The 26970-nt window shown below is 41.3% G+C and overlaps 2 protein-coding genes across 3 annotated transcripts in view; one reads left to right on the top strand and one right to left on the bottom strand.

Moving 5' to 3' along the window:
• Positions 1–26970, bottom strand: part of REXO2 (RNA exonuclease 2) — a 261646-nt gene that overhangs the window by 84814 nt on the left and 149862 nt on the right. The gene's annotated exons all lie outside the window — the stretch shown is intronic.
• Positions 1–26970, top strand: part of CLMP (CXADR like membrane protein) — a 50393-nt gene that overhangs the window by 20574 nt on the left and 2849 nt on the right. Inside the window, exons 1-6 of one of the 2 annotated variants that reach the window (XM_063139221.1) lie at positions 23–37; positions 18807–18964; positions 20459–20660; positions 20755–20919; positions 21487–21609; positions 23625–23766. In XM_063139221.1, coding sequence (XP_062995291.1) covers positions 18824–18964; positions 20459–20660; positions 20755–20919; positions 21487–21609; positions 23625–23766 — 773 coding nt within the window. In that variant the 5' untranslated portion in view covers positions 23–37; positions 18807–18823. Of the gene's footprint in view, positions 1–22; positions 38–18806; positions 18965–20458; positions 20661–20754; positions 20920–21486; positions 21610–23624; positions 23767–26970 lie in introns of those variants that run through there. The other variant, XM_063139220.1, reaches the window with a different exon arrangement.

Here is a 26970-nt window from a genome sequence, read left to right as displayed (position 1 = left end):
GGACATTCCCTGCCATCGGCAGAGGAAGCTACCGAAGGTCAGCCAAGTATAATGTGTAAAGAAGTTAATTTGTTGTGGTGGGTGTACATTCTTCCATGGCAAACAGCTCAGGTGCCTCATGAAGAATGGGATAATCCGATACATGGGTAAAGAATGTTTATTTGCATATGATGGGATCCAACTAAAGTCAAGCACTTTTGCGTTCAACTGATTTTAATATGAGAGTTAAACATGTGCATAAATGTCCCACAGAAATCAATGTCACAGTAAAGTGCTTGACTTTGGTTGGATCATGTCCGCAGCACTACCCTGCCACACCCCTTCTTTGAGGATAGGCAGTGAAATTGAATACACAAATGTTTCCAATTTCAAGGTAAAGTGGTTTTGTTTTGGACACGGAAAGATTCTGTTTGCGGAACAACAACATCAACAAAATGAAAACAAACTGCAGACAATTCAAGCTTGCAATGAGGCACAGCATGTTGGTTTACATTTTTCTATGAGATCCTTGCTAGAATAATAGGTACGTCCACTTATTAAAGAACATAAAATCTGTTTCTAGCAATCGTTGTGAAAAAATGTGCCTAAGGTCAAGACTTTATTTTGAGGCCCTGTTTTAGAGGTCTTGTGGATTTGAGATTTTGCAAACTCCTTGCATTGTCTTTCTTCAATAGGATTAAGTTCAAAGTAGTATTTTCCTAGAAATGTGCAAGGAATATTTTTTTTTCTAAAAGTCCAATTTAGTCCCCAAACCTTGGCTGACTTAAGTGAGTTTTAAAAAATGGAATAAACTACCTTCCTAGTCATGAAGGGTTCCACTTACAACTAACTTAAGTCCCATTGATTTCAATAGGTCAACTGTAACCATGACACAGTCTGGATCCAATCCAGTCTCTCTATTATGCAATAAATGCACACTCATATTTAAGAGTTGCCAACGGTGGCATTCTTCCTTCCCTGAATGATTGGCTGCCCGGCTAGTTTTACTTATTATGTCTTTAGTACTTATTTCGACTTTCGTAAACGTATTAACTGATGATGTATTATGATGTATTTTAAAAGTTTGATTTTGTAAACGACATAGGGATATTTTTAGATATGATGAGCAGTATATAAATTGATTAAATAAAGAATAAATAAATTTGTTGTGTACATGCCTGATGGCCCTCAAGATTTGGGCTTCTGTTGAAGGACATCACATTTTCACTGAACTTAAAGCGCAATATTTTATACTTGGGAAAATGTGATGAGCATCAAAAGCCCTTAAGAATTATTCTGAACTGATTAATCAAAGTATCACCACTCTCTTTGTATTTTCTTTATATTGGAGAATTCCCAGTGAATTCCCAATGGGACTACCTCAAAGGGGTTTGAAGACTTCATATATAACCCAGTATTGAACCATGTTTTACTAATAAGTAATCCTAAACTCTTCTTTGACGCAGACAGGCTCCTTTAAATTTGTCTTTAATTGCTAATGCCCTTTGAAACACTGCCAAGTGCATAGATCAGAAAGCCTACAATACAACAGGCAAGAACCGCTAGGCAATTGCATACTTCTCTAGAACTTTCCACCACAACTTTAAAGTTAAATGGAATTTACTAACAACAATACAGCATTCGTTATGTCGACAAACAGAAGGCGGTGGCATTAAAAATAATTGACATTAAGATGTCTATGACATTAAAATTAATCATGTTTCATAAATGCATAAGATGAAATATAAAAGGCTCCAGGGTCCAAGCTTCAGTGTATTCTGACATTCAGTCCTTCTTGGCTTTTATGCTATCTCCTCCCCACCCCCACCTGCCTCCTGATCATCCCTTTGTCCATATGTAATGCCAGTCTGTTGAATGAGTGCACATCATCTGCAGGGCAAGTGAACCTATTTCAAGATGGAAGGTGTATTTCTTAAACCATGGACAGATTAGGTTAGAACGGTTAGATCGCTAGACTACTGTCTCAGAATGCACTCTGATGAGTAATATTAGGGAAATGCCTCCCAGTTTCATTGATTAATGTCACAACTCCCTTGGTGGGTAGATACAGGTTCAATCTTCAAGAGAAAAGGAGCCGAAGAAAACAAGGGAAGGGTAAGAAAAACAGATTGCCTTCTTTATACATGTTATTCTCACACCCAAAGGCCTTTTGTTACCAGGTTAAAAATTTGTACTAGGCAGAAGTATTGAAGTTTTGTGTATCATGTTGTTACAAAGCTGCATATGTACATAGTTGCCACTCACAACATAAAAGTGCCTCTAACCCTTACACAACAATGGCTTGCCAAGACTCTTTGCACTCGTAGGTGAAAATGAAATGACACAGGTGCCAAGCATGATCATGTGGCAACAAGATGAGAGTGTTAAAATTCGTTTGTGTCTCTATTGATTTCCAATATGCTCTTGGGAAAGCTTTTGTACCCAAATGCTAATTCCTGACCCCAAAGTTCTGCCTTTTAACAGTGGTATAGTAGGAAGCCCCACAACCATCTAGGTCTCCCTGGGACACAACTACTGAAGGAGGAGAAGGTATACAAAATGATACAGGGTGCGGAGAATGTGGATAGGGAGACATTTTTCTCCCTCTCTCAAAATACTAGAACCCAATGGGGGTCCTCCCATGAAGCTGATGGGTGGGAGATTCAGGACAGAAAAAGGGAAGTCATGGCCACCAATTTTGATAGGTTAAAAAGAGAATTAACAAATCCATGGAGGACAAGGCTATCAATGGCTACTAGTCCAAATGGCTATATGATATATCAGAGGCAGTAAGCCTATGTACACCAGTTGCTGGGGAACATGGGCAGGAGGGTGCTGTTGCACTCATGACTTGCTGGTGGGTCTCCTGTCAACAACTGGTTGGCCACTATGTGAAGATAATACTGGACTAGATGGACCCTTGGTCTGATCCAGCAGGGCTCTTCTTTTGTTCTTATCCTTCCATCCCAGTCATTGTAAATCCAGTTTTCCAGACAGAAAAGTAAGAGTTGTCCCTTAAGCAAGAGACAGCTGGACAGACATCTGTCAGGTATGCTTTAGGGTGGATTCCTGCATTGAGCAGGGGGTTGGACTCAATGGCCTTATAGGCCCCTTCCAACTCTACTATTCTATGATTCTATGACCTCCTCCTTATTTATTTATTACATTTTACCCTTAAAAACAGAGCCTGTGAGAATTCAACTATTAGTTTAGGTTAAGTGCTTATGTTCAGGAAATTAATCCTGACTCAGTCCCAACAGTCAATTCCATTTAACATGTATTTAGCAACCATAGTGCAAGATTGTGTTTAGACTGTGAGTGTTCTTGACTCAACCAACATTTGCCTTATTTTCAGTATAACAGTGTTCTTTTTGCGTATGTTTTTAGCTCTCTGGGGAACATGTGGATTTAGCTAAAGGAAATGATGTGTCTGACAAAAATCCACAGCCACCTACAAGCTTATGTCTGAGCTGGTTCAATTTCCGAAACATTTTTAATACCACACAAAAAAGTAATAGCTAAAAAAAAACACCCCAATCATTTTCTCCTCCTCTTCATGTATCAAAGAATGGGTGTATTTTAAACCAGCAAAGCCTGCACAAATGGTCTTTCGCAATCTTCCATTTTCCTTGCCCCACTGGCATCTTTGGAAGACAGCCTGACCCAACTTTATAATTTGTTTTTGCAAGTAAACAAAAATACAGCCTAAAATAGAGATGGTGATTTCATACAATGCCCAGAGCAAATGCAAGCAACAGGACAGCTGGTCCACAGGGGCATGTTGCTCAGGCCAGATATTATTATTTTTTTAAGGCAGTTTACAATGAGAGTTTGTACAAGTCAAGATAAGTTGAAGCTGACTGAACTGGAAGCTGTACATTTTAAAAATACATCTATCTAAGAATAGGTGAAAATACCACTGTGTTTCCCGAGTCAAGTTGCACCACTTGGAAGAATGGGACAGTTTTCCAGTAAGATCTGGGAGGGCATTAAAATGCATTTATTTGTTTCAGTATTTTAATGCTACCTTTCAGAACAAGCTCCCCTCCCACACAAGGCAGCTCACAATCAATATCATAAAATAATTGTAAAATAGAAGAACAACAGATGTTAATTTTGCCAAGGTCTTTGCGAAGGGAACACTGATTGGTCTTTGAGTCTGCAACATGAAACTATGGCTGGGGTCTGCTTCTGGTCATTCTTAACCCAGTAGACTAATTAAAGGAATGAAGACAGAAAACACATTAATTCTGTGTTTACATTTCACAAATGGAGTTTAAGATAAACAAGACTGAAACGCCTTTTACCTATGGACTCTGGTACCCAGCACGCATTTGTAAGCTAGTGTCCGTGAAGTTATTTTGTTGAGGTTATTGCATCGAGGCAGGGGCAATGCACGTTACAGATCACTGTCAAAACTGCAGGCATACCTAATCCACCTGAGTTTCCTAAACACTATCTGACTATATAAAGTTCCTCCAAGAAACAATAATCATAATCATACAAATATCCAGAGACCAGACTAACAATAAAAGGAACAACGTTAACTGTCCCTCTTATCCTGCCTTATCTTGACTAGGATCCTGATGTATCTCCAGTCACATGGTTTTAAATATGGGATTCAGATACTCCATTTTAGTCCATTAGCCCGATCCACAGTGTCCCACTGCTTCCAGTGAACCTGTATTAACTTAAATCCAAATATTCTGCCACCAGCATTAGGATGTTTACACACATAAGGCTTAAATTTATCTATACGCCTACATTGATTAGATTTCATTTCCTCCTTCTAGTCCGTATTAACAAAGGTCACAGATGGCACAACCAACATAAACGAAGAACAATGAAGCTGTATGCCATGACATATGAAAATTATCTTTCTCTTTTTCTGGCTCCATGGATTCTGCTTCCATGTGCATACCTGTATCTGCTTTTGCATTAACCAACATAGAAAACACCACCATGTGATTTATCTGGTGAAACAGCTGAGCTTATTTCAGGGGGTGGGTTAGAACGTAACAGAGAACAATCCCATTTGTTAGTACACACAGGATGTTTCTCAGAATTTTTTGTTCAAAACTACCTTTATACAACCTTCGCTTGCTATTCTTTGTCCTCCCCAAAGTAGAAAAGAGAACTGTTGTTCCTTGAGGCATGAGAGAGTCTCTGCTTTATGCACTATGAAAAGAGGAAAAGTCACCTATAAGGCAAAATGTTTGGAGTTGATTCATATTTCTGCAATGAAGTTGGATTAAAAAGCAGAGATGGTTTCAAAAACAGCACCTCATTTTTCTCAACAAAATTCCATTAACATTTCAAAGTGTGTAGGCATATCTTTGCAAAAGTGTTCCTTAAAGTCAATTTATCAAATTAAATTTAAGGTTTCTGTTAATTTCAAAATGAAACATGTCCGTTGCCCACCCCCAACTGTTTTTTTAGCTGTCTTTCAAGGACAGAAAAGGAATACACCCTTGTACTGTGCCCATCAAGCATTCCTGTGACCTTTGCACAAAAGAATAGGTCAGCTTTCATTGGGCACTTGTAGAATAGGACTTTCAAGGATCTTTAATAGCTTCATCACACCAGCGTTATACTGTGCAATCACTGCGAATTGCATGCAAAGGACACCAAAGTTTTCCATCTTATAATCTGCTTTTACTGTGAAGTACTCCCATGCATCCTGCTTTAATTGTGCTTCTTAGCCAAAAGAACTGATGTATTTCGAACTCCTTTAAGAATGAATCTTTTGTTGTTCTCCGAGCGGCCACTGGGGGCGCAGGAGGATGATTTGATATTTTTAAACTGCAAATTAAACAAATGCTTACATTGCATAAGTTTTAAAGATAATGATATCAAAATTGGCACAGTAATAGATATTAAGGAGGGCTTTTAGCACACCAAATTTGAATTGGATTGGGTCATCCATTGATTTTTAATGATTTTTTACATCCCCCCCCCAAAACCCACCCTTTCCTGATATGCAAAGGATCTTAGGAGTGCTGCCGCCCAGAATGTGATTTAGCTAACAACAATGACAGCTTTACGCCGTGGAGATAATTCGAGGGAAACGGGTACGTGGGATGAAGCTCTGTGTAGCACCATATCAAAGGGAGCTTCTAGGACTTCTGTTGATATTAAGCAATCAGGATATTATTTGTGTACATGACAATTCTTGGGGGTGGGGGGAATCCTGATGGCTCATAGGCCATCAGGAGTTCCTGATAGGCTGTGGACTTTTCGGGGTCTAAAGAACCACTTGCAGTAGTTTTCTTAGGCACAAATGAAAACTACCCCATATTCCTGAACTAAAGCCACATTCGCTGCCTTTGACCTTTATAGAGTGTGCTCCTTGATAACATGGCTGGCCTTTTCACATCTAATTAGCAGATATGCACCAGTAGTAGTTTACATGCAGAAGCATTTATTCTGGTTCAGCATGTTAGAAACATTATGCTCACTCACCAGAGCTCAGTGACATCTCATAGCTCTCAGCCGGAGCATCTTTCTGTTCGGGTCACTGATATCAAGATGGTTGTTTATGCAAAGGTCTCTGCAGCTTCAGCTAGACCTGGGGTGTTCTTCACTCTAAGTGCCTAAAGAAAGATGTGCAAAGGTCACATGAATGCTTGTTGGACACAGTGCATGTGTGTATTCCTGTTCAGGGTTTCCCTCAATATCTTTAGGTTCCTTAGTCTTTGCCAGGGGACGTAACATCAGTGTGTATGTGTGTGTGGGAGCATGGAACGAAAATAGAAGCTTAGGATAAAGACTATAAATACAGAATAAGGAAGGCAATGAGGACATCCACTTCAATGAGGAAAGCAGCCTTTGAGGAGGAATTTAACAAGCACTTGTGCAGCTCTACAGCAGATGAGGATCCAAGCAGTTACTTTTATACACATGAAGGAAACTCACATTTTGATGTGTGATATTAGTACTTGTCGTCCCCCTATAGACACAGAGGAACTCTCTGATTATGAAACAAGTCAGCAAACTGCCTTTCGGTGAGATATGTAGATCAGATGTGTGAAGGAAACATACAATGACCTAGCTTCAGAACACTTGATTATAACTATTTCTAAGATACCGCTTTAGTGGGCAGTTTAAATGCCCTTAAAGACAACTGGTGACACAGAACATCTGTTGTAAAAATAGCTGGAGGCATCTTAAACCTCTTTGGTGACCTTCTCTGTGAAAAGCCTCTTCAACCTGAAGAATCTGAGAAAAGCTTAAATATTAGGGCTGTGCACAGACCCCCTGATCCGCTTCGGAGCCCAATCTGGACCTTCCGAATCAGATTCGGAGCCGAGTCTGGACCACCTCGGACCGATCCGGACCTCCCCCAATCTGCCTCAGAGCCAGATCTGAGGAGAGATTCGGACCTCTGAATCGCGATTTAGATGTGTTTCTCCATAGAGTTCCATTGGGAGAAATAAATGCCTATAACTTTTTTATTTTTTCAAGGTAGCAACATGACATTTTCTGAGCTTACAGATGGATTCATGGTTGTTATCTGTGGAAATTTTGAGAATGATCTGTTGACAGGTTTTGTTGCAATTAATTTTTAAAAATTGGATTTTTCAGGTAATCCAAAGTGCTATAACTTTTTCATTTTTCAAGATATCAACATGAATCTTGTTGAGCTTATAGATGGGTTCATGGTAGTCATCTGTGGAAATTTTGAGAATGACGTGTTCACAGGTTTTGTTGCAATTTATTTTTAAAAATTGGATTTTTCAAAGGAACAGTTCAAGCAGTCTCCCTTAGCAGAGAAGGTCTGTGTATTCAAGAGAAGATCAGATGCTATCCATTGAAGTGCAAATCTCCCCTTCAGTATTCTTTTGTGTTGTAAAAGCTGGGCTAGCAGAGCCTGAGGATGTTCCCATTCAGACTCCAATTAGCAGTGAAGGACTGTAAGTTAGGGACTAGGTAGGTACAGCACAGAGAATGTGGCTAGTGGCTACGCAAAGCAGAAGAACATTATACTGGTCACCTGTGCAAGTGCTTCATACAGGCAGTGACAGACGCAGTCAGAAGCAGCAGTCAGTGATGATTGAGGAGCGCAGAAGTCAGCAAGCCCAAGATTGTCTCTATTTTCAATCGTGCAGCCGAAAAATGCAAACTGACCCAGCAAGGCGGGCACAGTGGTGCCAAAACTAAATATTAGGGCTGTGCATGGACACACACACACCCTGATCTGTTTTGGAGCCCGATCTTTGCTTTGCTTTGGCATCCCCTTAATTGGAGGATAGGTAGGTATAGGGATGGATAACTTTACATTTATAATATATGTGTTTGCGTGCTGCTTTGCCAAGACAAATTGTGTGCTTGTGTACACGGCCTGCGTAACAGAGGCAGCCCACCAACACACACACACACGCACGAAGACAGGATAAGATACAGTGTGTGTGTACACCAAACAACTTCTAAACGCAACAACAACACACAGCTCCAGAACCAGTCTTTCTCCTTCTAAGTTTCTACCCACCAAGATACAAGGACGAAAGATCTCTGCTGATCTCTCCCTCGTTAAGCTCTCCTCCACAATTGTGATTGGTGGCTGCTGGACACTTGAGCAGGATTGGGGGATACAGTGCTAGAGGCTTCAGGACGGTTGGCAGGTCAAGCGGTCTATCACCGCCCCCCCAAAATGCCTTCCCCCCTCCCTTTTAAAGTTTTTTTTAAAAAATTAATAGCAACAGAACCACTGAACATATCTGTCTGAAAATTAACACACATGACATACACGAGGCCATCTCCAAATATGTTAAAAAATAAAAAAGTTATAGGCGTTTCCCTCCCCCCCCCCCCATGAAAGTCTATGGGGGGGAACGTGATTTGGCCTAAAATAGCATCCGAATCTCCTAATTGATCTGAATTGATTCGGATCCATCCGAACTGCTTCGGAACAATCCATAGACACCCCCCAAACCACCTCGGATCGGTGATTCAGAGGTCCGAAGCACCCTGATCCACTTCGGATTCGGGATTACGATCCAAGGCGGTGCACAGCCCTACTAAATATGGCTCGAATGTTGCTAAATCTGTAGTGGTGGACAATTACTCTGGCAATAAGGATTTTGAAAGATACATCTCTCTTTTGGGTTTGGGTAGGTTCCTATGGACTTCGGCATGACCTTTCTGAAGTTACTGATTGCCCTTCAACCCTTTTAATGCTAGAAGATGACTTTTTGCATGTGGAGTCATTCACAAAACTAGGATGCTCATGGGTTTGAACTGCAATGGTGAAAAGGAGTCTTAAACAAATCCACGCTTACTGAATTTTCACCATGCTCTCAAGTAGAAGGAACATGGGGAAGGGGGCTACTGCTGTCATTTCTATTTTTGCCTGGAGGAAAGCTGTGGCTATGCATGCATGTTTCAGAATAGGTAGGGCTATGGAAAGTGACACATAACTAATTTATCAGGCATTCATTTTTGTCTCATATTAGCAACGCTTGTAGTGGATAAGTGAAATGTCATATCTTGTTATGCACAATTATAGGAACATAACTGAGTACTTCACCAGGGCAATATAAAAGTGGCTAACAGGGAATGAAGCTTGTACTTAAAAAGTGAAATTAGATTTCCTTGATTGTGATGTAATCCCACATAATGCATTACAGTTACTTCTTAAGAACAAATTTGCATGTGTATGAATAAAGCATTTTCCTGTACTATAAAATCTAATGAATACTGTCTTGATATAAATGTGATTTGTCCAAAGATGTTGATTACTCTGAAAGCATTCTGACCGCCTTTCAGTGGAATAATGCAAGTTCCATACAAATATCAGCTGGACTTCAATATAGTTTTAAAACAGGACTAAATCAGACCCATTTCATGTTACCCTGCCAGTGTGAATGTCTCAAACTACATGGGGACCGGGCTATGTGGTTAGTCAATTGTACAAAAAAGCATTCATAAGGAGTTGGGCAAAACTTATGGCACACACCCCAAATTAGCAGATTCTGCCACACTGTTAAATTGAGCCCAACCCTCGTGAGCTGCTTCACACAGTCAGCTAATCACAAGGTGCGACTACCGTCTGGTTTGGGTTCCTGACTGCAATTGCAGTGCTTGATGCCTTGTTATTTGGGCCATGACACTCCTATGTAAATTAGATTTCCTTTGAATTAGCAATTGCCAATTCAAAATAAGGTGGTCTCTGGGTCCTAAGTTCCTGTCCCAAAATAGGTACCCACCTTGGGATAAATGTTAGCGTTGCGATCCCGTATGCACAATCTGTATATGAACACAGGTTTTTACATACATGCATTGTAACCCAAAAGGCAGCTGCAGGGAACAGATAAAAGATCACACCCAGCAACACAATAGCATATGAGGCAGCACTTGCATTACCCAAGGTGGTTCCACGCTACAGTCTATGCATGCTTTTTGCCACCATTATCCTTCATGAAAATTGACCTGGAAAATATCCACACAGTATGTCATGTTTCCTTTTGCCGCGTGGTAAATTCTTGGTGACATGTGCTTCTGAACACATATTTACTCCTCTTCATATATCTGCTTCTAAACAGAAAATGTCAGGTGTTCAGTCATCATATTAGTACTATTACATCTAGAAGACGCCTGAGTTACTAACACAAGCAAGCATATAATTCTCATAGGAACCAGACAGGTTGTGGTACAAGTGCCAGGAGGTAAACAAGACTGAAAGCATTAAATACAGCAAAGCAACAAGCCTTTGGCATACATGATATGACAAATCAGTATGTCTGGACCTCCAACCCTTAGAGGTAGGACAGGCTGTAAGACACGTTTTGTCTATATTCCTCCAAGGTAGGTCGCCATCACCAACATATGAATAACTCTTATTTAATAACCCATAGCCTGAACATGTAGGAATCCAGGCTTATATAGCATTTATATATGGGGAAGGACAGGGTTGCTTTCCAGAGCTTTTTCGACTAGGCAAAGAATGAAATCAACTCAAGTTTCCAATTCAGTGCATTTTTTAAAGAACTAAGCAGGGAAAAGTTCAGAAATGGTCAGTTGCTTTTAAAATAAAACGAAAAGATCAAACTAGCTCAGTAAAACTTACTTAGCAGGATTCTAAGAGAAACTCACCAAAGCATAAGAACATGCAAACGTAAGAAGAGCCCTGCTGGATCAAGCAAAGGCTTCATCTAGTCCAGCACTCTGTTCACGCAGTGGCCAACCAGCTGTCGACCAGGGACCAACAAGTAGGCCATGAGTGCAACAGCACCCTCCTTTCCTTTCACACAGCAAGTGGTGTACACAGGGCCGGTGCCAGACTATTTTGCGCCCCAGGCAGGTGAGCGGCTTCCAGCCAGGCGCGCCGTTCTGAAGCCGTCCCCTGCCCCCCAACCCCAGCATCCTGGCTTTGAAGCCAGGACGCTGGGGTTGGGGGGCGGCTTCAGAACGGTGCGCTCAGAAGCCACTTTCCCAGAGCCGCTGTGGGAGAGCAGCTTCCAGGCACGCCGTTCGGCGCCCTCCTTACTTTGGCGCTCTAGGCCGCCGCCTGAACTGCCTCTATGGCAGCGCCGGCCCTGGGTGTACATAGGCTTACAATCTCTGCTACTGGAGGTAGCGCAAAACAATTTGAAGTCTACCTGGGACTCCATAGCATGGCTTAGTCTTGTCTCATCTCTTGGCCAGTCAGACACACACACATACCCTCAAAAAAGAAGAAGTTTATTTCACAAATAAGGGTATTTCTATAGGGGATGAGCAATTCCCAGAGAGGAAAATTCAAACTGACCTATCAATAGTCTGGACGGACCTGGTCATGCATCCCCCAGGTGATTTCTGCTTGTACATATTTAATATAAAGGAGGTGGAGGGGAAGTTGCACCTTGGAACATGTAAAAACACAGATTGAGGTGTCTATAGCTACCTGGACACATCTTTTGTTCAGAGACCTTTCTAGGAAGGGTAACTGTGTGGATTCATCACACCTGCAGAAGCCTTTTGTCAAGAATGGAGGGCCCTATGATGACTTACAGGAGGACAAACTATAATAAAATATAATGGTTGGATCGAGATTTAGTCACGCTTAGAGTAGACCCATTGAAATCAATTGGGCAACTAAGGCTGTATCTAAATGAGCAATTTATTGCACACATGTGATTGGCCACTTATGAAGCTTCCAGGTAGATATAAAGACATCAGTATCAGGCAGGATGTCTCCCGCCCCTTCCCCTGCTATCAAAAAACATAGATAAAATCAACTTTAAATAAATAAATCGGGCAAATTGCCTTGTGTATTCTTGGTGTTGCGCTATAATTCTTGTATATTATGTGTGTGTGCAGTACCTCTTGTGCAGAAGTCAGGAAAATAATGGTCAGTTCCCCACCAACACTCCGACTGATAATCTTCCATGTTTCAACTGGTGTGAATTTATACACCGCACCCATCAGATTTTGGCCTTATTTCTCCTTCTAATTAAGTGGAGGATGTTACTGTTTTTAAATTTCACACACACACACACACACACACACACCACTTTTCAATTGGCTAGATTCTTATTCATTCCTTTACTGTTCAGATTCCAGATGCCTCGCATCATTGTTGGAAAGAGTAAAAAAATGCACATCCCTCTTATGTGTGTGTAAGAGAGCGTTTTGGAACCTCAAGCCCAAACACATGTGATTCAAATTAGTTCAGGGCCTCTGAGGCACTACAGCTCTGATGGGCTTTGCTGACCTCTTTGTTTCGAGCTGAGCTAGCTGCTCCCTGTGGGAGCTAACAGCAGTAAAATATGTCTTAGTCCAGACACTTATGCCTCTCAACCAAATTCCTGAAATCACAGACCCGCCTAGGAGAGCAGGCTGCAGGCATCATGCATGCGGGACTGGGTCTCGCTCATTCGGCGCGTTCGCACTCTCGGGAGAAGGTGACCTATAGCCTTCCTCCCACTGCTAGCCAAAGAACACAAACAGCAGATGTCCCAGCATGTACATCATCTGGGCATAACTGACTGATTATCCCACAAAATGTTCCAACAAACGTCCAGCCTTTCCCTCCTCTGCAAAAAACAAAAGGGCAAAACACACCATTTTTACATTGGCTTAGTTTACAAAGTTAGCAAAAGTTAGCAAAATTAATGTTCATAATCAGGTCAATCGAAAGGAAGCATGTAAGGTAAAGGTTTTCAATGGGGCATTTTACCTAGCCTTGCAATGTAGGCCTATTAGTTCACAGAACTCTTCAACCCTAAATTATTCTCCAAGTTTATCTAGACCAGAGATGGGGACCATGCAGCCTTTCAGATGTTGATGGACTACAACTCCCATCAGGTCTGAATATTGGCAAGCATGCCTGGAGTTGATGGGAGTTGGGATGGGGAAAAAGGTGAAAAGGGGGAGACATGACAGAGGTGCACAAAATTATGCATGCTGTGAAGAATATGAAGATAATACCCCTGTCATAATACTAGAACCTGATGGGGTCATCCCATAAAGCTGAATGGTGGGAGATCCAGGACAGATAAAGGAACTACCTCTTCACAAAGTGTGTAGTTCAGGGGTAGGCAAGATTATGCTCCCCATCCCGGACACCAGTTTTGGTACCCACCAAGTTGCCTTAGCGCTACCACTTTAAAAAAAATCGACTCCTTTTTTCCCAAGCAACTGGGATTGCTGTAAAATAGGTTTCTGTTGTTGCTGAAAACTGTCAGGTTCAAAGGCATTGTTTAGTGTGTTGCACTCATAACTCACCTCTGCCTTATGTTCCATCTTTTGGGCAGGTTACTCGTCCTTTGCCACACCTCCCATGGCAGCCATATTGTGGTGGTGTCCAGGCGTTTTCAAATTGCCAGTGCACCCGTGGCCTATATTTGGGTTGCATGGCAGAATGTGGCCTGTGGGGGAGGGGTGACCAGGAGGACAAAAATGGCCCTGGACCTCCCAAAGCTGCCAATTCTGTTCTACACTGACTGCTAGTGGATCTCTAGGGTTTCAAACAGGCACTTGAGAACGAATCTGCGTACGGATACAAAATTCTCGTGCATCTCTGTCAAAAGCCCACGGCATTTGTCCTCTGGATGAATTCTGCCCTCTTGTGGTGTAACTCTTAGAAACGTGAAGTGCTGTTTTTAACAAGGCAGGAACATCTATAGTCTATATTATTGATTTCTATCTTCTCCACTTCAGTGGCAGCTAAGAAGGTAATTATACAAACAATGCTGTGATTTCAAAGGCAACAAATCCCAAAAGGTGAGTCAGGGCCCAACTCAGTGGGGAATATGGGCTGTGGTGGTTGGGTTGCTTAGTTACCAGAAATGTGATAGAACACTGCAACCCTAACGACTGCCTCATACATAATTGAGATCCCAACTGTGTAGGGGGGAAAAGAACACTATGCACATCTATATGCACTCTCATGGGTAAAGATTGCACATTGCTTTGATACAATTTCACTCTTTGGAAAAACACTGGTTTGGTGGAACTTTTGAGAGATATTTTTGGTGGTAGGGGAATAGAGAAACCAAGGGATGACTCTCAGAGGGAAACCCAGGGTAGCTGTGTTACCCTGGGGGAATTGCATTTCACTTTATGATATACTCACCATACTTTACAAGATATACGGGCACTTCCAGAGGGCGGCGGGGAGGTAAATCTGCTTAGAGTGGGATAAAAATATATACAAGTAATTCAAAGCAACAGTCTTCTTTCTCATTCTCCCAGAATATCAGCGCCCGAAGGGTGGATTCAAACGTGAGGGGCAACCATAGGAAGTCCTGTGCATTTGTTTTCAAACAAGCAAATGCCACGTGTGCATTCTGAAGGTACTACCATCAAGGGAGAAAATGGGGTTATGCAAGCCCTGCATATTTGAATGTTAACCTCTCATTGGTCTAATGTACCCCCCAAAATATTTGGGTACATTGCTGAAAACACAGAACACCTATAGTTAGCGGAGGCTGGCTGAAATTATAACATCTGTAGTAGGGCTGTGCAGGGACCCCCTAACCAGCTTCGGAGGATGATTTGGAGCTTCCGAATCAGCCCCGATCAACTTCAGCCCAATTTGGGCCCAGTCTAACCCCCACTTCAGATCCGTATCAAAATCTAGACATCCGAAGTGGGTTGGATGTTACAGGTGCCCACCAAGTGCGAGGCCGTCATGGAGTCTATCGGACTCCCCACCCCCACCCCATCACTCACCATTTCTTCCAAAAATGACCCTTTATGGCTGCCGTAGCCCCCCCATCTTCCTTAAAAATGGCGGCTCTCACAGAGGAGGAATGGCTGCCAGGTGTGAGTGGACGGGTCAAGTAAGTCCCACAGGTGGGCGGGGAAAACAGCTTGGCATTGCCCCAGATTGAGCCAACGTGCTATGAAGTGCTTTGGACCCGATCTGACCTGCAGAGCACCTTGAATAACTCCTTTAGAATTCTGACTGGTTCTGATTGAAACCCAAAGTGGATTCACCACCCCACAGAGCCACCAACTCCCACTGACTCTAGTACAGAACACGACTATGGAGTCTCCATTGTAACTTTGCCAACGGACAACTCCTCAAGTCAGCAGCAATGCACTGCATGCCTCCGAGGTTGGGATCTGTCCTCAGGGAAAGGAGAATGTAACAGGTGTATGTGTGTGTGTCATTATTGATCCTGTTTTCCCCAAACGCAGGAGAGAACCAAAACGTAGGGAATGTGCCCCATTTTTTGTTTTGTTTTTATGTAAATGCACATGAATCATCAAGAACATTTTTTAATGAAACTGGGTTGACTAATTTTTTCCCTTTTGCCTCTCCACTTGGTACTCTCAAAAGTGATATATTATTATTATTTTAAAAAGCAGTCACCAAGGTGGAGCATCCTTCTTCTTCTTCTTCTTCCTCTTCTTCTTCTTCTTCTTCTTCTTCAAAGGGACGACAGCATACCACAGTAGCTGCTTTTTCTAATGATTTTTTTAAATAGATCATTTTAGAATAGCCAGGAAAGTGGAGGGGTGTGTATATTCTTAAAAATCACTACATATAAAAAGAGTGACGTCGTCCATATCTACATTCCTTTCCCTAAACTCTAAATGTCACATGAGGATGTGAGTCCCTCTTGTGGTCGATGCTGGAAACATCAAGCATATGTATCCAAGCCCCCAAATTTTAACATTTACATTTGTATTTCAATAAAATGGTTGTCTTTAATCAAAATACAGTCAGCATTATATAAGTTGTACACAGTTGTACCATTTTATTTGTTCGTTCCCCTTTGCTAAGGAGAAACACTCAGGTCCTCTGGGAAGGGTTTACTCCAGTCAGTCACAACTAGATTAACAACTGTTACCCAGAGGACCGTTTCTTCTGCCGCCCCCAGACTGTGGAATGGCCTGCCGGGAGAGATTCATCAACATAATACTGCCTCTGAGTTTAAGACAGCCCTAAAGACTAGTCTCTTCTGGCAGGCCTGCCCAGATGAATTTTAAACCTAAGAATTTTTAGATGTTGTGATTATTTTAATATTGTATTGGTTTTATGTGCTCTTTTAACCAGTTTTATGTATTGTTTTGTACTTAATGTTGTTCCCCGCCTCGATCCGGAGGGAGAGGTGGGTAAGAAACAAATAAATTATTATTATTATCAACAACAACGAAAACCCACACCATTTTTAGAACAAAAACTCTAAGCCAAAACCATGTCAATCAGAACTCCAAAATGTTGATCCTTGGAGACTGGCAAAAGCCAATAATGAAAGTTCGAGAGAAAGTGAGTCAGCCAAAATGCTCTTCATTAGCACTACAGCGACTCCCAAGGCAGCACACAACATGGATGGAACTGCTGCCAGCACAACTTTGGTCACAGCCCACCCCATACAATTGATTCCCTTGTCCTGGGCAGAGTTTCCGCCAATGTGTGAACCTAAATTCAGAAGATCTAGCTCTGCAATTCCTGTAGTATTAGGGAAGGTACTGTGGCAATGAGCACTCTAAATAATCAAAGCGCCAAAAGCCAATGCTCTAGTCAAGAGAAGCGGGACAAGTGTATTATCTGTCGCATTAAATCACCCACAACTCATAAAAGTACTCATAAACACCGTTAGGGTCAACCAATCTCATCACTCTTTTAGCAGCATGTTACACAGCGCCATTTTGTCCTGTTATAAAATGTAATAATTCCAGAATTTTATGTCTGCATCTGTTTAGTGGATGTGGCAACACTGACATTTACTGGCATCAGCATAATCTTTCCAAAAATGCTATTTAAACCATCTGTGGGTTAGCAGAAAATCAGAGCCAATAATCTACTAGACAGCTCAGCCACTACAATTACAAATTAACTTCTAGCGATCTTCAAAAAGCAATTGATCTCCTAGCTCACCCTTCCCCAACCTAGTTCCCAGCAGATGTGGCTGGGAATGCTGGGAGTTACAGGCCAAATCACCTGGAGGGCATCAGGTTGGGAAGGCTGAACTAGCTCTTCCCTTGCATGGGTGAGGCTGCAGTGGGGCCATGCTGTGCCTCCCTCGCATTACCACATTACCCAACTATAAAAACAGGAGGATATACATTAGGATGTCACCATGAAAGCCTGTTGAAACAAGCAAGTCTTCCAGGTTTTTCCCAGTGGCCTGAACGGACCAGCATTGGCAAACAGTACTGGGGAATTTTCTTCAGAGAGGAAGGGCAATTTCTTACCATGAAAGTTCACTGCCCTAATTTATTTCCAGGAATGAATCTCCAAAAATCCTTTCTATGTGGATCACAAAATACGGTGGGGAGGGGATCATTATCTAAAGCAGGTGTGGGCAGAAGATAGCCTGGGATCCACTGGTCAATCGTTGAGTAATCTGCAGTAGATTGGGAAGAATTTCCAACTCCCTATTGTTTACCAAAAGCAACAACTAAAAGACTATATATCACATATAATCAGGCTACAGAAATTAAAATAGCTTGAAGGGAAGCCAAAAGTGGATTTTGTACTTAAGGGAATGTGAAGTCAATTCTGGTACTGAAACAAAAATCCTGGACAGAGCATGTGCTCAGAGACACCTTGGTTGTTGGTGGAGCTTGGAGTCCTAATCTTATATAAGAATATGGTAATATACTTGAGATCTACCAGACTGATTTTGCTCATTTTTGTTTTAAACTGAAGCTTGAGCAGTGTAGGCATGCATAAAATTCTGAAAGTTTGAAGAAATTCAAAGCTCAAGCTTTAATAGCAATTAATTTCCTCCGTACCAAACAGGCAAGGTAGTTCATCTGCCAGCGGGATGACAAACAGCCCCACTTAGCCAATCAGTGTGGTGTGAAGGCAAGCCCAAAGAAAGTGAAGGGGACAGAGGTGGCCAATCAGGGTGCACGAGGGAGGGGGCATGCAAATTTCATAGGGGGTATTCACTATGCATGAGCCATTATTCATAAGCCTCTCTGGGGTGCAGGGACAAAAAAGCAGGAAAGAAGCAGGCCTATTAGTGCCCATGGTGGCATGGGTTTTACACTAGTAACAAAGAAAGTAGCCTGCCCACCACTGTTCCTAAGTATTGAAGGCCCAGCACCTGAATTTGCTTGGAAGACAATGAAGTTGGTAAGAGCCTACCATCAGACACCAAATACATGTCTGGTTGAGGGAGTCATGGCATTTTGCTGTTTCAAAAACAGCTAGAAACAGGGAGGCAAAATTTTAATGTCCAAAAGAAGATATAATAATAGGCCACTGACCCAAGAGAGCACAAAGTCTGTGATACTGCAAATATGGGGAACATAATATTTCAGGGCATAGAATCCAGGTGCCTTCAGCTGACTTACTGTGCGCTGCAACACAATATGAACATGCCAAGTCAGCTATTTATTGGGTCAGGATCAATGGCAACTTCTGTCTTGCTCTTTCCTTTCAGCATCCTGTTCAACTTGGATGTCGCAGGCACAGACAGAATTTAAGAGGGTGGCTGACGCCAATGTTACTCTGCCCTGTTACCACCAGCTGCACCTCCTGGATCCAATGAGCCTGGACATAGAATGGCTGCTGAAGAATTCCGAAGCTGAACCAAAAGTGGTAGGCCCAACGCGTGAAATGCAAAATTCCCTTGTCCACCACTATACCACAGATGAATTCTAGGATTAAGGGTGCAATCCTATGGATGCTTTTTCAGTCTAAACATGCATAGAATTGCACCTTAAAGGAATAAAACAGGCTGGCCCTCACCTATGGCAATGTATAATGTAGGTGTGGAAAATATGTGCCCTTACAACACTGTGAACAGGGCATTTTGTCAAATGCAAACTGACAAATTGCAGCCACACCTTCAGTTATAATGGAGTAGAAGAACTAGTTCATGACTAGTTTATTCACACTCCAGTTCTAAGTATGTCCATTCTGAAGATGATGGCACTAAAGTAAAGCTCATGGTATACCTTTGGACTCTAATCTATAAAGATGAGGACCAGAGTAATACTTGTAGAATTGCAGACCTAGCATTCCACAAGAATACCTGAGCATTAAAATCCTACATTTATTATTCTAACCTGACTCACAGTGACTGTCCATGTAACCATAACTATGAATCATGCCAAACAGTAGTAGTAACACTAGGTAGAACGCACCAGAAAAGGCACAGCAGTCACGGACTGTAGCCAAGGTTCATCTAATCCAACTTTTCCCAACCTGGTGCCCTTTAAATGTTTTGGACTTGAACTCCGGCCCTGCCTACCACCATGAGGCCCTTGACAAATTCAGTCTGAAGGTATGTGTCCCTCAAAGGGGGGGGGGGGGGAAGGTTGCCTCTTGCTGCCTTAGGAACTCTCCATGTTTAATTGCTGCTCCACCTCCTGTTTGTCCTGGGGGGGTGGGAGTGGGGATGGGGTGGGGTGGGGTGGGGTAATCAAGCCCTCCCAACAACAGTAGTAAGAAAATTCCCGAAGTAAACAGCTCTTACCCTACAGAATTTGTTTATTTTTATCCCATCTTTTCTCTAGGGGAGTTCAGGTTAGCATAAACAGCATCTTCATCATCTGTTTTATTCTCATGACAACACTGTAAGGTTAGGATAGGCTTGGAGATCGTGATTAGTCCAGTGAGCACGATTGGGTGAAGATTTGAATTATGGTATTCCTAGTTCTAAGTCCAATGCTATCCACTGTATCACACTTGTTGTCATCAGCTATTGCATAGTACAAAGCAGAGACCAGGAGAAGTTGCATCATGCTGGAATCTGGAAATGCACAAGAAAAAAATGATCTAAGATCGAGCCTATTTGAGATTTGACCAACAGCTTTCTCAACATGAATATCCATGTAGTTATCCGCTCTGCTGGTATAATTCTTATAAAGTGGTAAATACTGAACCAGTATAAAATTGATCTCCACTAAAGCAGCAGGCCACTGCAGTACCATAATTATTCATTATAGTTTATGTGGGGTGTGAAAGAATAATTTGTGACAAAAGCTCAAGCAGACTTATTCTCTCATCAACAGGTTGTTGTTTTTAAGCTAAATTAGCAAAGGCAAAATGAGGGACAGGCAAACTAATGTGACACTTTTTGCCTCTCAGGTGATCACTTACGCAGGAGGCATCATCTACGATCACCTGAATAAAGAACAAAAGGGCCGTGTTTCATTTGCTTCCACTTATCAGACTGGAGATGCCTCTTTGGAGATTTCTCTCTTGCAGCCAAGTGATGCTGGGCAGTACACATGCAAAGTTAAAAATGCTGGACAATATGCATGGACCCACATCACCCTAAAAGTTCTGGGTAAGGCTACTGTGATGTTATTCAAAATAAACACTTAGTTCATCTCTTGCATACTAAGTTTTTCTGACTTTCACTATTTTTCCCTTCTCCCCAGAGAAACCTTCTAAACCCAAATGCTGGAAAGAAGGAGAGATGTCTGAAGGGAGAGAAATCACTTTACAATGCAGTTCTGTTTCTGGCACTTCACCCATAATGTATACATGGCAGCGTATAGATGAGAAGGGAAAAGCTGGGTCCCTGCCTCCCATGACACACATTAGTAAGTCAATGGTTGTGAAAGTAAGAACAAAGGTGTATAATATTCAGAAAACATATTGAATGCAAGTTATTAATACAGTGAATGGTATACGCATGGCTAATATTCAACAAAAACAAATTCCTACTAACCTAATTTGACTATACAAATCATCAGTGGGATTTAAAAAGTTTAATCTGTTACAATGGGATACTTTACAGTTAGCCTGTAATTTACTTCTTGGTATCATTCATGGTCCGTAGAAAAAAGGCCCTTTTGGATCAAACCAAGGGTCTTTCTCGTCCAACATTCTGTAGCCAGCCAGGTATCTATGGAAGCACACAAGCAGAACATGAGGGCAACAGCTCTCTCCTGCTCTTGCCCCCCAGCACCTGGCATTTGAAGACATATTGGTAGCCATTATGACTAGTAGCCAATATGATTGTCCTTGTTGTCCATGAAATTGCGTAATCCCCTTTTTAAAGAGAACTATGACGGTAACTATCACTGTACCTGGTGGCAGAATTCCATAGCTTAACTATGCATCATTATCCTACATAATTCGTTATATTTTGTTCCTTGATATTCCAGACTTTTCCAATCCTGCACAAATTTTTATGAAGAATCTCACATGGATGGCTACTGGGTCATACCAGTGTACTGCCTCCAATGAAGCAGGGCAGGAGAGCTGTGTTATAGGGGTGACTGTGCAATGTAAGTATTCGGAAATCTGAGAAACGTTTTGAGGAGGGGCTGTTCAAGGCAGTCCAACATCAAGGATCTATTGCAAAGACCCAGTTCGTGAATATTATGGAATAGCAGAAAGACTAAAAGTTCAATGTTCAAGATGAGGCCTCCTCAATCTCTCTTACTTGCCACACATTAATTAACTCATGATTTGACATGCACAAGCAGGAGAGAGGAGTGTGCTGCTTCCCACATACTTTTAATCAACAACCTACAGTCAGACTGCCAAAGAACAGAAACAGTAGATGTACCAATGGTAAAAGGCACTACATTGTACTGGTCATTTGGACTTCTAATGACAATGATGAATCTAGAAGCACTCCAAACTGCATACCCATTATTTCATGTGGAGTGCAATCCTATCCAGAACAGGTAAACTCCCTAATTCCTAGAACTGGGAACCACCTACCCACAGTGCCTCCATCTTATCAGGATTCAGCTTCAGCTAATTGGCACTTATCCAGCCTACCACTGTGTCTAAGCACCAGTTCAGGATATGCATGGCCTCTCCCAGGTATAGTGGAGCAATAGAGCTGAGTGTCATCTGTGTAACTAGAGATTAAGATATATATTTTTAAATGTTATCTTCCTCATACCATGAGAATAAATGTGAGCCACTCTTGCTTTACCACTATACAAGCCTTTGCTATCATACATGCAGATAAATTTGGGCAACCGTGAGGGATATTTCCTTTAAAAAATTGATAGGTGGGTTAACAATCACATGATGATCGGGGCTGCCAGGCCTCAGATGCTTCATCACGGACCAAATGGTTCCAATTTATATGATCATGATTGCATGTGCATGCTTTAAAACATGGTTCTGAATGACAATATGACGACAAATACTTTGAGTACTGATCACTTGACCTCCCTCAATGCTCTTTGAATCTCATCTACATCTGCAAGGTTGAATAGGAACACCTCTTTCATCAGACAATTATTATCCCTGGGTGTGGTCTGAGGGCACAAAATGCTGCTGAAGCTAAATAGGTCTGAATCTGGTTTAATACCTAGATAAGAGACTGCCAAAGAACTGCCCAGTTCCATGGTTAAAGAAAAGCCAGATATAAAGTTCATAAACAAATAAGTAATAATCCATCGGTCCTTATTCAAAGCCAGTGTCTAATAAAAGCTTATAAAGAGTATTGTGAAAGAATGTGCTAGTAACAAATATAAATGGATTATTTTTAACCTGCAACTGCTAGGTACTATGTAAGGTCCACAACATTCCCAAAATGGCATAGCAATATTCATTGCATCTGTGGCAATTAATAATCTGTGCAACAACATGGGTGGGCTAGAACAGCATAGATTTATTCGGGAAAGTTTGAAGTAAGAAGCTATTACGACTAGATACTCATTATACATGTGTATCTCATGGACTGAAATAAATATGAAAATCCCCATGGATACGCATTTCAAACTTTTATGGACTGAATGATCAGATGATATCTTTTAGAGGGCAAGGAGCCTGCCTCATTACTAGCCTTTGTAAACTGCTCTGGGAGCCTTCCCCCCCCCCTTTTGGCTGAATAGCAGGATAAAAATACTGTAAATAAATAAATAAATAAATAAATAAAGGTATCAGAAAATGTACTTCAGATAGGAACTTGCTATTACCAAGAAGGGTTTTTAAACAAGGCGCTCTCTATGAAGATAATCCAACATTAAATGTTATACCTTTAATGCAGAAGTAGCCAGAAAACAACTGTATTTCCCCCAAAATAATTGAAAACATAAACAGATTGCTCAACAAGAAAAGGAAATTGGATTTAGCTGGGGCTACAGTGTTTATACAGTGCACTGTAACAACTAGGATACATTCTTATATCATTGAAACAAAAGAACAGAACCTCGTTTAGAACCCCCTGTGCAACAGGTTCTGTTGCATGGAAATTCACTTAAAGTAACATAAAAATATTACAGCAATATTTTGTTGTACAGCAAATATAATGAAGTATGCATTTGTGAATTAACAGATGCACGAGCGTTTGGCATACTTGCTGGGGCAGTCTGTGGAGTGCTGGGAGGGCTCTCCCTAGTTTTCCTGGCTGTGTGGCTGACTCTCAAGAGGAAAGAGAAGAAGAAATACGAAGAAGAAGAGACTCCAAATGAAATCAGGTAATTATCTCAACAGCACCCCTATTTCCATCTCTAGAAACACACCGAGAATAAATCAACACCACATTTCTTTCCTCTGTCGCAGAACAGACTCAGAAGTATCTGAGCAGGGTGCTGCTCAGTGATACAAGCACATGGTTTACAGTCCCAGATCCAACCACTGGCACCCTAGTTTAAAAGGAACTCAGGTAGAAGGGTTGCGGGGGGGGGGGGAGTCAGAAGAGATCATACTGAGATAATGGACCAATGGTCTGACAAAAACACAGTCTTGTGGCACCTTAAAGATTAACACATTTATTATGGCATAGACTTTCATTAGATGCATGGTTATCCTCAATTGGCAGGTATCCATGAATGTAGATGGGGAAAATGTAAATAGGGTCAGATGGAAATGCAATGCAAAAATAAATTTAAAAATACAGCCTGAAACAATTTGTTAAAGCTTAAATATATGCGGTAAATGAGAGTTTCACATATTCAGCCTCAGACGCACACACTACATTTACAGCTGTCTCGACATGTATTACCAAGAATAAGACAAGAGGGCTATCACGAAGAGAGATTGGTTATTCTGAAGGAAAACACAAGTATCAGTTACCTACTCTGTTTTCATTTATATCATTGCACATATCAATTATATTACTGTCCCTTGAAGTTAAACATTAGATAAAGGAAAGACGGGATATAAATGTAATAAATAAATAAAATAAGGGGCAATCTTTTGCATTGGGCCCTCGTTGCTCGGAACTGTCTCCGACCTCAGAAGGGGGTTTCTGAGCAATGCTATGGTCCCTGGGATGAACCTGGAGGAAGTAATCAAAGAAATTGTTCAAGAATATTGTTTCAGGTTTAAACAACAAAAAGTCTTGTGGCACCCTAAGACTACCAAATTTAATCTGGCATAAGCTTTCCTGGACATTGTCCACTTCATCAGATGCATGAAGTGTTAACCTCAAATTGGCAGATCTGCATACACATGCTTGTGGGTTTGGAGGGATACTATTAAGTTTTTGTAACAAGTTAGCACACGCCATCTCAATAACGGTTGTTCTAGGTAAGCTATCAATACTTACATCCTGAGCCAAATTTTGCAGACCAGTATGCATTCCTCTGAACTGTCAAGTTCAATTAAGTAACTCATTCTGAAAATTAATTTAACTGGTCAATGCCAGTTAAAAAGCTGTAGACTAATAAAAACAAACATTTCTTTAGTAACAACAGCTACTGAATCAGAAAGAACAATTATCTTTGCTCTCTTCCTGCACACAGATCTTGCTTGTTCTTTTATATGCAAAGAACTTACATCTGCATTTTCTTTCACTATTCTGAAGCACTTATTCATCTCGATCCCTGGGAGGCAGGGCACATATTTTCAAAAACTGGTTTAATGCAAGATGACAACATTCTATATGCATGTTAACTCCCGTATTCTGGCACATCAGCCCTTACTAACTAGATGTTGCCAGAACTTTCTTTGTGGGGCGTTTACAGGAAGTCTCTGAAGACATGATTCAGCAGACTACACCCTTGGGAAAGAAAAAGAAACCTGAATGCTTTTGTTAATTCCACTCAAGATTGCCTACCTTCACTAGATATCCATTTGCTGTCTTTATAATCCAATCATAAAGTTGATCTCTGTATCCTCTGACAGGTCATTAAAAAACAACACCTCAAGTATTTCTCTGATTGAACCATTCTTTTTTTAAAAAATAAAATAGGTCCCAGCCCCAAGATACAGATTCTTTTCTCATGTCACTCACTTGTACTTTTTCCTGTCCTTTGCTTTCTACTTCCCCTTGCTTATTTTTTGTCAGCTTCAGCTTTTTTTGTTTGGTTTCTTTGGAAACCTTTATTTTACTTTACTGGCAGTTCCTACGCCTGAAAGCCACACAAAAGGGCAGCAAAATTATTTATATATGAATATATTCGGGAGTAAGAGTGGGGGATACAACAGAAGCAAACACGCCTCCATGAATATTTGATATAGGACACAAATAATAAAAGGAAATAACATGAATGGCAAGAGAGGGGTGTCACAGGATACAAGAGCCAGAACAGTACAGTGGCAGGAACACTTGGTGAGAAACTGCAGCTCAAATGTTCATTCAGGGATGAAGTAAACATGGGTGGCTTTAAAAAGGGAGCGGAGAAATTCATGGAGGCTAAGGCAAATAATGGCTACAAGTCATGATGGCTATATCTGAACACATCTAAGTACTAATTGTTAGGGAAACATGAGAAAAAAATAAACAAAACTGCCAGTATCATATTGCCCCAATACAAATCTATGGTACAACCATACTTAGGATAATGCATACAGTTCTGGTCACCACACCTTTAAAAAAAAGGATAAACTGGATTCTTAAGCTTGCTTTCTTTAGTGAACTGCTCTTTAAGGACAAAAACCTGAGCCTAAATTGAAGCTAGCAAGGAGTGAGGCTTTTTATTATTATTTATTTTTCTCTGTGTGCATGGGGTTGTTTTTTTAACTAAGTCTTAAGCTGGATTCTTAAGCTTTTTCTTTAGTGAACTGCTCCTTAAGGCTTTAAAACCTTAAATTGCTGAAGCTGAATCCCAATAAAATGGAGGTAATCTGAATGAGTGGTTCCGGGGTCTTTTTTGTTTTGTTTTTATTGTTAAAATTGCTTTGGAATTTGTTTCAAATGAGTAGTAGTATATAAATATTAACAATGGCCATTGGGCAGAGCAGTTTGGTCTACGATGAAAGCATTCTGCGTAGTGCTTATGTTTTTAGGCTTCTGGTTGGGAAGGCTTGTGGGGTGTTTTTCACCCTTGTCAAGTTTGCAGCACCGAAACAAAATGCTGAGGAAGAGAAGTGGGGAGTTTGATAGCTCTTATTAAATCTGGTAGATGACGTGGTGCCTGCAGGTACCAATGTGCCTCTGAAGATCGTTCTTGATGCTTGCCTAAGATAGCATGGGTATTAAGATACGCATACTTGGGCATGTGCCACAAGCCTTCTGAGCTGTGCCCTGGATCTTTAGAGCTGCCCCATCATACACCTTAATACAAGTCTGCTTCTTCCTTCTAAGTCTTGCAGTTCCTAGATCATCTTAGGGTTTCATCATGAAAAAGCCTTACACTGGATTTCAAGCATCAGAATTCCCTAGCTCCTACCTTTCTGAAACGTTACAGGTTTCTTTCTGGGGACAGCTCTATGACCTGTTCCATGTTCATATAAAT

This window comes from Elgaria multicarinata, chromosome 12 (assembly GCF_023053635.1).
Source record: "Elgaria multicarinata webbii isolate HBS135686 ecotype San Diego chromosome 12, rElgMul1.1.pri, whole genome shotgun sequence".
In the NCBI taxonomy this organism is placed as follows: Eukaryota; Metazoa; Chordata; class Lepidosauria; order Squamata; family Anguidae; genus Elgaria; species Elgaria multicarinata.
The sequence above is the reverse complement of the archived record's forward strand: the minus strand, read 5'-3'. Positions and strand labels throughout refer to the sequence as shown.